The following is a 14110-nucleotide window of genomic DNA, read 5'->3' on the forward strand; positions in this document are numbered from 1 at the left end:
ACGGCTTGTACAAATACACAATCATATAAATTATATATAATATTTTCTAGTAGCCTAGTCGTGTATAAATCTTCACAATGCAAATATATTTACAGGGTCGTTTGTTTACATGCAGGCATTTTATATATAAAGCTCAAATTAAAACAAAAAATGGCTTTATTTGTTGCTATGCATCACTCTCAACAATATACAACCCCCATTTTTTCCCACCATCATTCACCCATCTGAACAAAACAAAACCATATTATCCATCATTTCAAAACTACTGTAACGCAGACATTAAAAAATCCAAGACTCCATCCCCGGATCTATCACTGTTACTTATGTTCAAGATGATGAGCCTAGCTCTACTCTTCAGCATGCGTCGATGCCCTCCTCTCGCTCGTCCAAATGCACTCGTCGGCCGCGGGCTGTGGCTATGTTCGCCGTGTTCGACGGACACGGAGGTCCGGACGCCGCGCGCTTTGCTCGCCGCCATTTGTGGGACCACATCAAAAAACAAAGAGGCTTTTGGTCCGAGGACGACGACGAGGTGTGCGCTGCTCTGCGAAAGGGATTCATCACTTGTCACCATGCCATGTGGAAGAAATTACGTAAGTTATGAAATTGAACGTCACATATACACATGTTCTCGTTTAACACTTAAGTTTCTGCCATTGTATGGACGTGCAAGGGAAAGAGTCCAGGCAACTGATCATTTTGAATAAAGGTTGCAACATCCGATGTACCCCGCCAAAATAAGTTGCACAAGCACTGCAGGCCACACCAAACAACTAACCCATATCTGAAATAGAGTGACAGCACATCAGATCAGAATAGTGTTTTGCTTACAGAAATCACAGCTCAACACCCTGCTTAAAGGTGCATTAGCGTGTTGTGCAATTGACTGAGTATCTACAACAAAACTGTGTTAACTTATTAAATACCTATAGGCATAAGACAGAACAGAACAAGCAAACCAAATCAAACGACAAACACAATATATATATATATGTATATATGTGTATGTATATATATATGTATATGTATATTAGACACAATATGGCATTGGCTTAAGTTAAGACCAGCAGCTTGGACATTTTGCCAAACATTTGCCTTTTTCTTCCACATGCATAACATAATTTTCATTTTTCTGTGAGCTATCCATTTTAAACAGAAAGAGTTACTTCACTGATCTGTTTTTGAAAACTATATAATATGCTTTCTTATAGCGGAATGGCCAAAGACGGTTACAGGACTTCCCAGCACATCGGGCACAACTGCAAGTATTGTCGTAATACGACGAGACCGTATGTATGTTGCCCATGTTGGGGACTCAGCGGTGGTGTTAGGGGTGCAGGATCACCCCTCTGACAAGTTCATTCGAGCTGTAGAAATTACACAGGACCACAAACCTGACCTCCCGAAGGAAAGGGAGAGAATAGAGGGGCTCGGTGGCAGGTGAGTTGTTCTATAAAACAAGTAAGCTCACACAACTAATGTTAACTGTATTTATACACTCTTGGTACCTTCTGCTTTTGGTAAATGATCTGTGGAGGCATGAGCTAGCGACACAGCTGGATGAGATTATTTTGCAATTTGATTGTTGGCTTTCATGCTGTCCACTTTTTTGGTTAACCTTCACAAGTAACCATCTTTAGTCTTTTATTTTATGTCAACACTCATCAGGAAAACACAAACCGGTGCCTGTTTCTTTCAGCCCTGTGTGTCCACAGTGGTCTGACTGGTTTTTGTTTATGCACCCACAGCTTCAAAGTGGGACAACATAACCAAACATGCTCTGGCATTTGTCCACATTATCATAAGCTAAACACAAGCTTTCTTTGTCTTTTAGCCTGAAATAACACAAGCATGTCAACATGATATAGACCAGCATCCAATGGCTTGTATCATTGTCTTGCCACTTTAAATGTATGTTTCATAATGGCATAATGAAAGGTTTAAACTCTAGTGAATCAGGCTTAGTTTTAGGTAGAGGTACAATTATCTTTGGTCAGCAGTTTTTTGTGCATTAAATTTGAACTATGATGAGACCCAGCAGTGATCATTGTCACACCTCTCCTCTAGTGTCATTAAAAAGTCTGGAGTCAATAGGGTGGTGTGGAAGAGACCCAGACTGACCCACAATGGACCAGTAAGAAGGAGCACAGTCATCGATCAGATCCCATTTTTGGCTGTGGCCCGAGCTCTTGGTAAGCGGTTTAAGCCATTTCATAACAAGAGGTCATCGTTGCTGTTATGATTGGAAAAACAGTGATTAAAATGTTGAGTGAGTTTCAATATATCTGATAAGGCAGTAGAGATTGTCTGTTGTTCTGCGAATTGCAACATGTCACCATGATACACTCTGTTCTTTAGCTACGACAAGCAGAATGTTGAATTGCAACACATGCTGTTTAGGTGTTTAAACTGAGTTTAGCAAGGTTGTCAGGGTTCAACAATGAGGACTGTGCAGTGGCCCGGGTCAAGTGTGAAAGACGCTCAGGACAGTTGACGGAATTGTCATTTTATCATGCTTGAATGGACAAATAAATGTAAAATTGTCAACAACATGCTGCTGCTGTATATGTGTCCTTAATGTTAATCAAACAACAGAAGAAAAAGAGAGAATCATTCACTGCTCCTGTCCTGACTGAACATACAGTGAAATTTCAATGGTATGTAAAATGTTAGTGGTGTAACAACCTTATTTATTAATGCAAGGTTTCATATAGGGCTGCACGATTAATCGAATGCGATTGTCATGCGCATTTTGATAGTAATGCCGGTTCTGTAATCAGCAGGAAATCATTATAACGTGCTTTCAGATGGAGCAGCATTTACTACACAGAGTGTGTTATTTACACACTGTTCACTGACAAGTTACGCTAAAAAAATTGATTTTATTGTGCGATTCTGAAATCGTTCGCGATAATGACAGCTGTTTGCATAGCTTCTCAGTGAACTACGGCTCTGAAGTAAATGCTGCTCCATCTGAAAGCATGTGAAAATACCACATGTAATAACCTATTTTTACTCCAAACTCACTTCATAACGTCAGTCGAGTGTTTGAAATAAATCCTTCTGTGAGATGATGTGGCTTCTTACACAGAATAAGGCACGCAACATTTAATAGTATTTAAGCAGTGATAAAGGCATTGCATTATAAATATACTTTAGTTATAGTAGTTAGAAGAATATTTTAAACTCAGATAAACCGTATATTGTCGTAGTTGTGTGTTTATTAGTCACATTGAATCAATGAAAGCAGTTGAATCTTCTGTTTATTCAGCTGCAGCGATTTTCTGGCTTTCTTCTGCAAGGCGTATTTGGAGTTCTCTGGCCTTTGGAAAGGAGATTTACTGCGGATCACAGAACCGTGCTTCATTGAAAGATACGCATGACAATCGCAGCTTCTGTCGAATCGCAATCTCGATTCCATTTCGATTTATCGTGCAGCCCTAGTTGCATAGGTCAAATGGATGTGGTATCTTTTCTTTTTTTGTTGTGGGGCCAGTGAACATTTTGGCAGCATAAGTAAAAACCCAGTAGGGAAAATCTTTATCACTGAGCCCTGGTTGTATATCAAGGAGATGTCAAGCAGTTCTAAGAAGAAACAGTTCACCCAAAAATTAAAATCTGTAATTATTTTAATTCTCACTTTCAGGTTAATTTACATTTTCAGGTGTACTGTTCCTTTAAAACTTCTAGATGATTTTGAAGATGATTTAAAGATCTTATAATGCCAATCAAAACCTTACTGACTAAATGTGTCCAAATGCCACTGATTTTTACATGGTTTTTGTTGTTGTTGTAGTATGCATCCAATAATTTAATGCACATTAATGCGTCTTCAGGTGATCTGTGGAGTTATGACTTCTACAGTGGAGAGTTTGTAGTGTCACCAGAGCCTGATACCGCTGTTATCAAACTGGATTTGAAGCAGCACCTTTACATCATCTTAGGCAGTGATGGGTTATGGAACATGGTGTCACCACAGGAGGCTGTGTCTATTTGCCAGGAAAATGACAATGCCAAGGTCAATAATTTAAATGTATGTGACAGGAAAGGTCTTAATTGTCTTTTAGAAACGTTCACTTATCTGAATGTTTATTTTAACAGCCAAAGAACCAAAAGGAAAATGTTTCAAATGCTGTTCTGCTCGTGAACCATGCCTTACTGAGATGGCGTCAACGCATGCTCCGTGCTGATAATACTAGTGCCATTGTTATCTGTTTGGAGCCGTTCGGGACATCCTCTGAGTGCTTGCCACCTTACGAGACTGTGTATAATCTACAAGGACCAAATTGTGGCACCGTTCCTGAATCTTGCACCAACTCTTTGCCCACTCAGGTTAGGAATGTTTCAGATTTTCTATTTAAAGGCATAGTTCACCCAAAACTGAAAATGTACTCACATCAGCCATCCAAGATGTAGACGAGTGTGAATCATCATCGGAACAGATTTGGAGAAATTTAGCATTCCATCACTTGCTCACCAATGGATCCACTGCAGTGAATGGGTGCCGTCAGAATGAGAGTCCAAACAGCTGACAAAAACATCACAATAATCCACAACAGACTCTAGTCCATTAATTGACGTATTTGGAAGTGAAAAGCTTGGTGTTTATAAGAAACAAATCCATTAGTAAGGCATTTTAACTTTAAACCGTTGGTTCTGGCAAAAATACCAGTCCATAATCCATAATAATGCTTCTTCCAGTGAAAATGTCCATCCCCTGTTGTCCTCTCACATCAAAATCCACTGACATATTTGTTTAAAACAGTTTTATTGTGATGTTTTTATCAGCTGTTTGGACTCTCATTCTGACGGCACCCATTCACTGCAGAGGATCCATTGGTGAGCAAGTGATGTAATGCTAAATTTCTTCAAATTTGTTCCGATGAATGAACAAACTCATCTTTGTCTTGGGTGGCCTGAGGGCGAGTACATTGTCAGCAAATTTTCTTTTTTGAGGTGAACTGTTCTTTTAACAATACAACAGCGGTGTCCATTCAATGAATTAAGGCCTGCTTCATTTTATAAAGCTATTGTTTTTGTTTTGTATTGTATTTTATTGTGGATTTAGATTAAAAATAACACCACACTCAAGCTTCATACATAGTTCCTTGTTTTATAGGGTCCTGACACTCAAGTACAGCCCATCACGGAGCAGCAAAACGGCAGCTGTGAGATGAGCATGATATTTGAATCATCTCCTGATAGCCTTACAAACTGTGAAGACCTGCCTTATAATGACTCACTGGAAAATGAGGCCCATTGTGACCGAGTGGCTACAGGCAAACGGATGCTAGAGGGTTCCTCCTCACCTGTGCTGAAGAAACCCTGTCGTAGTTTGTCCCATTCCCCTCTTAAAGAGTCCTCATGTACATCTTCAAAGAAACTGAGCACACAGTCCTCGGCGAGGAGCGGTGGTGGCGGCGGCAATGGTCAGAAACAGTCTGAAGATGTCCAAGCGCTGCTTCAACAGCATGGGAAGGCTACTGTATGTGTTTGCTGACATTCATGGTCCTAATACAATGCAATCCGTACACTTATGCTGGACAGTCAGACTCATATTAGTTGATATAAGCTACTGAGAAACCAAATCCTAAAGCAAGTAACAATGTCAAAAGAAAGAAACAAAAATCACTCGCTTCCATTCACGTCACTCATATTTTAGCCTATGTTAGTGGTATATTGTTATACTTTATATTTTGCAGACTAATGAAAATGTTTAGATTTTGTTTTGTTTTGATGGATCAAATAGGGATTTTTGCACTTTTAAGTTAAATTTGTGCAGTCTTTTTGGAAAATTGGAGGATTGTGGGGAAAAATAACCAAAAAAAAAGAAATTCTATCTTCTGAGAAGATATTTCCCTACAGCGTACATGTCGCCTGTTTCAAAAAATTTAATCTCTTTGGGATCAATGTTATAGTTTTTTTTTTTGTACGTTGTTTTATTTCTAGTGTTCACTGCTATCTTAACCCTGTGTCATAAGGTTTATTAACATTGTATGCAAGCATGAACTTTATATGAATTATACATTATGGATTTTAAACATTATGGTTATTTTAATGTTTCAAAGATTTCATTAACATTGTTTTTTTGCTATGATGGGAGAAATTGTCATTCTAAACTAAAGGTGCTGCTAATGCTAAACAGGTCAATAAAAATTTTGAAAACTATGCTCTTCAATAAAAACATTGAAAGTTGTTAAAGGGTCAAATTAAAATAAGAAATATGATTTCAGTTTGCATGAAGTTATTTTAATATAACTAGTTTAAATAATTTCAAGACATCCTTAGAAGATAAGAACCACTATACATTCATAATTTTTTTTGTGACTAAAGCTTCGTTTTTCCGAAAGAAGCCGAGGTTGTGCGAAATAGCTTCACGCGATACTTCGATGTAAATAAACACATCAGCGTGACGTGATGTAACGTGCACGTTTATCCAGGCTGTTGTGCAAATTTTCAAATGTGGAGATACTCATATGAGCGTGAAACAATAAATATTGCTTTATATAACACTTCACCTTGATGTTAATGTTAATTTGAACAACGCGTCAGATTCGTTCAGCGAACAAAAAAACCCAAACAGTCCTTGCCATCCACTATTGGTCAGAAAGGTCCAAGTGCCCACCTTTGTCCTAACTCCATTGGCTATCCGTCTCCGATGCTCATCACTGATTGGCCAAGGCATCTGTTGTTTCCGCTGCATGCCAGCTTCACTGTGGCGTTTTGTGAGGAGCTCTGTGTTGATCCGAATTCAAAACACAAAACCTCTGGTTAGTACAAATGTCGCTTCATTAAACATTCAACTGCACATTTCTTACATACATCACATATATATTTCTTTCAGGAAGTCAGGAAAGTTCTTGTCATGGCTCAGTTTATTGGCTTTGAAGCGTTGTAATGACAGATAGCGATATTGCTAAGCTAACGTAACAGACTGGAGATGGTTGATATGATGAAATGTTGATCTGACAAAACTCACAGCTGTGTTTTTTGTCTGATACACCCTTGACATCTTTTTGCACATTGTCTTACATTAAATTGTGTTAAATGTAATGCAAAATGTAACTAAATCAAGAGCTACTCACATTATTATGATGGCAATAAAGGTATTTACATCCTATTGTTTGGTTACTAGCAAATCTGGCTGGAGTTGATTTAAAGTGTTTTATTTTGTTTATCTCGCTTGTCTTAGCAAGTCTGTGTTAGATCGTTTACAGGATCAATACTTGACAGGAATGGGTCTGTTGTGCAGATTAAACTGAGCCAGGCACATCTGTGCCTTATTTGTTTACATCCATCTGCAAGGGTGGATGGTCTGTAGTGGTGCAGTTATCATATGTAGCCTTTTACTTCTGTTGAATTTAGAGTAATACTGAGATCAGGATGATCAATGAGGCATCTCTGCACAGTCTGCAGTGATGTTTAGTGTAATGATCATATTGAAAATCATGACTGCATCTTCTCTTGCTCTGCTCCAACAGGGTACTGAGTGGCTGGCCATGGCGTATGACTCCCCGCGCAGACCGAGCCGCTGTGCTGGTGGGGTTGTGGTTCGAGCACAGGCTGCAACGTAAGACCATAATGGCTTGTTTGTGAATAAAATTACAGCTGCAAAGCCAATTCAGTGTTCAGTATGGTAAATGTTAAGATGTTGGTTGTCATAAACAAAAAGGTGACAAAATATTGCATTGGTTCACAAACTTTTAGGTTTAACCTCTTTTTAGGAAAAAATAGTTTTTTTCATGTCTTTACGTTGTTTAGAGCATTGTAAAAAATTATATTTCATTCATAAGTTGTGCTATGTCCTCGGACTCAATAAAAAATAAAAAGATATGAATGAACATGCATAGGCAAAAACAATAGATTTTTTAAATCACCAATACATTTTTAGTTTTCAGGATTTTTTTTTATAACAAACTTTGTATAAAGATGATTCTCAACTATGTTATAACCATAGTTTTTTTCATGTCTTTACGTTGTTTAGAGCATTGTAAAAAATTATATTTCATTCATAAGTTATGCTATGTCCTCGGACTCAATAAAAAATAAAAAGACATGAATGAACATGCATAGGCAAAAACAATAGATTTTTTAAATCACCAATACATTTTTAGTTTTCAGGATTTTTTTTTATAACAAACTTTGTATAAAGATGATTCTCAACTATGTTATAACCAAATGATTTTATATACCATTTTTCTTTCTGCAAAAATGTTTGTAAAATGGCCATAAAAACGGGTTTTCTCATTATATACAATGTATCTATAAACTAAATCTAATTTGCATATTAATGTGTTTTTGGGGCAACATGTAATGAAAAAAGAAGTGTAATAATGGGTAATGTCCTCATATGAGGTCTCAGGAGGTTAAATGGACAGGTCTCTTCTTGTGTGGTTATATTATTTTCATGAGAATTGCTTTTACTGTTTTGCAGAGAGCAGTCATACATGGAGAGCGTAGTTACGTTCTTGCAGGATGTAGTCCCTCAGGTAAATGTTTTTTTTTTCCTCTTAAGAGGTTGCTTTTTTCCTTCTGTGTTGTAATTTAAAGTCCATGTTGGATAATGCTTGATTTTCAGTGTATTTCTGTTGTAAAAATGTTGAGAGCCTATGAAAGACTCCCTTTTTAGACATATAAGTGATAGCTAGTTATAGTAAGAACAATTTAGTTAGAAAAAAAATCTAGCCTTTATTAATCTTTGAATTTTCAGGCATATACTGGGACACCTCCAAATGATGAAAAAGAGAAGATAGTTTGGGTCCGTTTTGAAAAAACAGACATCAATGGTAAGTTTGTGCAGTGTGTTTTGATTCATTAAAAGAACCAGCTCATATGAATCATCTGTTTGTTAGTCAGACTACATCAGATTGGTCATGCTGCATGTTTTTGATTCACTAAAAAGAACTGACTCATGGAAATCATTTGTTTGGTCACGCTGTACTACTAGATGTTGTGGGGAAAAATGATTTTTTTTTTTTATTATAATTTTTTTATTGTGGTTTGCTGGATATGAACACATTGGGTCTTAAGGCCCAAGTACTGCAACTTTTTAATTTTTTGTTTTTAAATGAAGTCTCTTATGCTCACCAAGGCTGCATTCATTTGGGTATTATGATTTATTGTGAAATATTATTATTTAAATGCACCTTTTTATTTTAATATATTTTAAAATGTAATTTATTCCTGTGATGGCAATACAGAATTTTCAGCAGCCATCACTCCAGTCTTCAGTATCCTGCAAAGTGTTTGTGACAGTTGCTGAGCCGACACCTTCTGTAATGGCGTTGAAGGGAGGAGCAGGAGTGGCACTAGCCGTAGTACATTTCTGCGTTCCTGTGCATTAGCATCTTGGTGGAGCAGAATCTTTGATGGAGGTGTTGCTGGCTGGCAGGACATAGCAGTTAGATTAGACGGGGCTGATTGAAGTGGTGTTTGAGTGGAGAGATGACATGCAGTACACTGGAGGTGTCTGCTCTGCTGTTATTATTAAAGCAGCGCATTTCATCGTTTTCTTCCATCCTGGTTCCAATGTGTAGAAAGGGTGTTTGACTTGAGAAACCTGTTTGAGTCTCTGTGGTGATGATAGTGCCGCAGAAATTAAGCATGTTTACTGAGTGATTAACTGATAAGGATACATTTATGTATTTACTAATTAATTTTAATATAAGAGCAGCAGTCAATATTGTTTATTTTATTATTCATTAATATTCTCTTATTTTTTTACGTTTAGATTATCTTTGTCATCACTTGCTCACTTAACGTAAACCTTTAAAATCATTTATATTTAAAATTGTATTGATGCATTTCATCGTTTTCTTCCATCCTGGTTCCAATGTGTAGAAAGGGTGTTTGACTTGAGAAACCTGTTTGAGTCTCTGTGGTGATGATAGTGCCGCAGAAATTAAGCATGTTTACTGAGTGATTAACTGATAAGGATACATTTATGTATTTACGAATTAATTTTAATATAAGAGCAGCAGTCAATATTGTTTATTTTATTATTCATTAATATTCTCATATTTTTTTACGTTTAGATTATCTTTGTCATCACTTGCTCACTTAACGTAAACCTTTAAAATCATTTATATTTAAAATTGTATTGTAAAAAAAACGGCTCTGATCCTGCATTCGAAAAGCTACTAATTGTGCAAAAGAGCGATCATCCTCTGTGGATTTATCTGCTTAAGACACATGGATTATGCCCAGTAATGTGATAAAGGTCGTTTCTGTAATTTAATGCACATAGAGATGCACATTCAGGGCTTAATGCTTAAAACAAAAAGCTAGAATAAAAGGGGTGCCAATCAAAATATTTCTGCCCTTGCATTTTGATACGCCACTCCCCAGCTTCGGTTTCACAGATCTCTGGATTTCCACCAGCTTATTTACAGTGTTGGTGTGAGAATGACGTGATTGAGACTAATTTGATTTAGCTCAATCAATTGTAGCTGGTCATTCTAGGTGCAGCATATCGGCCTGGGACGGTTAGTCATGGACATGGTTTTGTTTATTTGAGGAGCACTTTTATGGAATGCATAGTAGCTTTTGTTTTGTGGTTTAGTTGTTGGCTCACCCTCCATCCTTCATGTGAAGTCTGTTTCTCTCAGTTTGCCTTGATTTGTTCTACAGTGTGAACAAATCTCTCTTTGTTTACGCCCCATTGTTCTTTGACATCCCGCAACCACATTTTTGCCCCCAAATGGCATTGAGTTGATCAGCAATTCTGATTTTTCCTACACTGGCAGGGGCAAGAAAAGACTTAATAACTGAATGAATCGGAGATAAAAAAAATAAAAAATAAAAAACCCCCTGCAATCCTGAAACAAGTTTCCTGAAAAACTAATTGGTTGCATAGCATAGGGCTGGGTGATATAGCTAAAAAATGTATCAACGATATAATGTTTCTTATCGTTCGGTGTCGATAATTATTGACATTTCTTAAAACAAAGAGCACTAGAAAAAAACTTTTAAATTTAACCACTGTATTTTTAAATTAACCCAATTTATTGAGACAAACAACAAATATTTTTTGTTTTAACAGTCAAACACAAAATACAAATGAAACCAATATCTAATTTCTAATGTTTTATATTCAGATTAAATAGGTCTGAAGGAAACTTTTGGCTTGTCTCCCAAAGCCACAGGAGGGCGCAATGAGCAAAATAATGCAGCGCATTAAATTGCCAACGCAAGGGAAATAACTGTCTATAAAAAGAAAGACTTGCATTACGTCTAAATTAACTCATATAAATCAAACAATTTCGTAAATTGCATAAAAAATTATGAACAAAACAGCATCATGTATTTATGCATTGCTTAATACAAAGAGCCGAAGCGCCCATCACACAGATTGCCTTTAAAAACGTATGAGATGCAGTGAAACGGAATAAACCTCCACAAATTCGTGACGTGTTTTCTAAAAGTTTAAACTGTTTTAACTTTGCATGGCTTTCTATACATCTCTTGTGTGAGACACGAGAGCAGCAGTCATATTTGTCCCTCTAAAAAATGCGCTGAATATGCGTTCTGTGTGAATGGCTTGGTTTCGGTTTTAATCTAATCAAGATCTTCTACGCATTGAGTTACTATATTTTTCTAATATTTTGAATGAATAATGCAGCAATTGCGCGTCTTGTGGGCTAGACCTATAAAACATTCAAATGCAACAATGCCACTTACATCATCATCACCGCATCTCGCGGTCCACTAATGACGCTCCCAGACGCACACCTAACATTTGATTGTACTATTTTTGCATTCAAATGCAAATGTTTATTTTAAATTCGACTAATCTTTTTTTTTTAATTCACAATCTCCTCATCACAGGCAGGCACAGCACTCAATTCAGCATGTGTTCGTGTTTGTGTGTGCAGTCTCCGTCACTCATAGCACGTGCCTATATCGTGCGCTATATCTAAAAGAGGGTGTACCGTCGATAAATATCGATATCGTTTTATCGCCCAGGCCTAGCATAGCAGATAGTCCCACCCCCAAACTCGCACCAATTCATTCGGCACGTGACTCACAGTGCATTATGGGTATTCTTTAGCCGTTGAGCGTACATCAGTTGCACTCTCGTTAATAGGGTGCAATATGGGATTGAATGAGTGCACTCGATAACGTCCACAAAGGTTTCAGACACCAATAAAAATGGCTGTCCCCTCAAATATTGCCCTATTTAAGGGTATAGGGGGCGATTTCGGACACATGGAATGTTACAGTGGGGTAGTCAACCTACTGAAATCTTTATATAAGTAATTGAATATGAAGCTGTGACCTCGTTAACTGAGTCATTGTGACTAAATCATTGAGATGATAAACCAGTAAATCAGCTCTTTGAAAAGATCCAGTGCAAAAGAATGACTAGTTTGTGAACGCGAACATCAATACTTTTCATCGCTACTTCTTTAAGAGGAGCTAGATCAAAGTTTGAATAATTTTGGTGTGTTCTTGACACAAAGCTATTACTTTACTTTATGGCTTTAGAAGACATGGAATATAATGTATGAGTCATATTAACCACTTGTATGATACGTCAGAGGAGCTTTTTGTCATTTTGGAGCTTGACAGTCCCAGTGCTCATTCATATTCTTCTGTTTCTTTATAGCGCAGAGAGCTCGCCAGAGCCCCACTGTTTTCCCATCATAATATTAAAATCAGTCCTTCACGATTATGTTGGCATGCTGTCAGCTGGATGCCTGGACTTTTACCGCCACTCTGGCAGAGAGGATCTGCAGACTTCTGAGATTTTCCTTCTCTTTCATCACGGCTCACTCATTGGCCATCGCATGCCTGCGCTCATTCCATTTGTTAAAGGACGAAAATGAATAGTCTGACAAAAAATGCACACTACAGCTTACTAAACTAAAATACACGCAACCTGATTAGGTATGCTTAAATATTGATGTTATGTCAAACTGTCTCTTTCACATTTTGTTTCTTCCTGTCTGATGATTTTGCACACTTTCTGTGACTAAAACAGGATATTATCTGTTCAGAAATGAAGTGAGATTTTTTTTAATTCAGCCCTCACTAAATAAGTGGCTTTGTCATATTAAAATGTAAAAACAAAAGGAATAGGAAATGCACTGAGTCGTATTGTAGTGTGACATTTATGCACAGAATTAGTTTTCTGTGCTTTCGGCAGATTTAAACAATGCACAATAAAGGCATTGAACGCCGGCTGGATTCAGATAAAAGAGAATTGTCATAATAAGAAGCAGCAGACGGCCGACACATGAGGAGAACGCTTCTCAGCTAAATCAAATGAATTGTACAAGTGGGGAAACTGATTGTGATCTGTTTGGTGCAAACAGTGTCATACTGTAGTGGGATGTAAAAAGAGTAATTGTTTTAGCTTGGTGAGCGGATTTGGAAAGTCCTGAAAATAGGTGTCAATTTTAACAAGGCAAGGTCTTTCCCAGAATAAAGGAGGAAGTTCCTCTTTCTCTAAAGAGGCAAACTGACTTTTTTTTCCTGCATCCGTTCTGTTTCTGACTTCTGTTGTCATTTTTGCAGTGATTCGTTTCCAGGTGACAGCTACGGACGGCGGTCATATCTACAGCTGACCAAAATTCTGTGATTGCTTCCTCTTTCTTTAAATGTATCCCACTGTTGAAAGCTCACTCGTAAATGGCCCTCCTATAAATGTTATTTACTGAAACACAGGAAATTTGTTATGTCTGACTTCCAGAAAACAATTCCCTCAATATTTTGCAGCATAAATTGAAAACATGCATTGGAAAATACAAATGAAAACCACTTGTTTCGAAGTCCTGCCGTTTTTGAGGTGCACAGCTACGGATGGAGAGGAGCACGGGGTGGTTTTCTGCCCCTTAATTGTTCTTTCAAATAGAAGGCAGCTGTTGTCTTTCAGAGGCCAGTCGTATTTGCATTATGATTGGATATCGTGACCAGTCGCAATGTCTGATGACAGGGAAGTGAAGACAGAGGAGAGGCCCTTTAAAGTGTTAAGGTTTGAGAATGACACATTTGCACTCACATGCCACGCCACAGGGTCCGTGCGTTTCTGGAGCTGATTAGTTTCATGGCATGGCTGCCCAAATTACAGCTCCACAAAGGCTAACATCTTCTTCTTCTATCCGGACAT

At 37.6% G+C, this 14110-nt stretch overlaps 2 protein-coding genes across 2 annotated transcripts in view; both read left to right on the forward strand.

Moving 5' to 3' along the window:
- The first annotated feature begins 104 nt into the window (after window positions 1–104).
- Window positions 105–6085, forward strand: LOC107562958 (protein phosphatase 1D-like). The gene is made up of 6 exons (XM_016247719.1): window positions 105–593; window positions 1212–1440; window positions 2068–2192; window positions 3837–4018; window positions 4102–4332; window positions 5120–6085. The coding sequence occupies exons 1-6, from the start codon at window positions 368–370 to the stop codon at window positions 5498–5500; spliced, it is 1374 nt and encodes a 457-aa protein (XP_016103205.1). The 5' UTR covers window positions 105–367; the 3' UTR covers window positions 5501–6085.
- A 611-nt stretch (window positions 6086–6696) lies between these two features.
- The window catches only part of LOC107562951 (breast carcinoma-amplified sequence 3-like), a 93819-nt gene continuing 86405 nt past the window's right edge, over window positions 6697–14110 (forward strand). Inside the window, exons 1-4 of the mRNA XM_016247711.1 lie at window positions 6697–6770; window positions 7482–7570; window positions 8435–8489; window positions 8711–8786. Coding sequence (XP_016103197.1) covers window positions 6702–6770; window positions 7482–7570; window positions 8435–8489; window positions 8711–8786 — 289 coding nt within the window. The 5' untranslated portion in view covers window positions 6697–6701. The remainder of the gene's footprint in view (window positions 6771–7481; window positions 7571–8434; window positions 8490–8710; window positions 8787–14110) is intronic.

The sequence above is a fragment of the Sinocyclocheilus grahami genome, unplaced genomic scaffold (genome assembly GCF_001515645.1).
Source record: "Sinocyclocheilus grahami isolate Dianchi unplaced genomic scaffold, SAMN03320097.WGS_v1.1 scaffold851.1, whole genome shotgun sequence".
Classification (NCBI taxonomy): domain Eukaryota; kingdom Metazoa; phylum Chordata; class Actinopteri; order Cypriniformes; family Cyprinidae; genus Sinocyclocheilus; species Sinocyclocheilus grahami.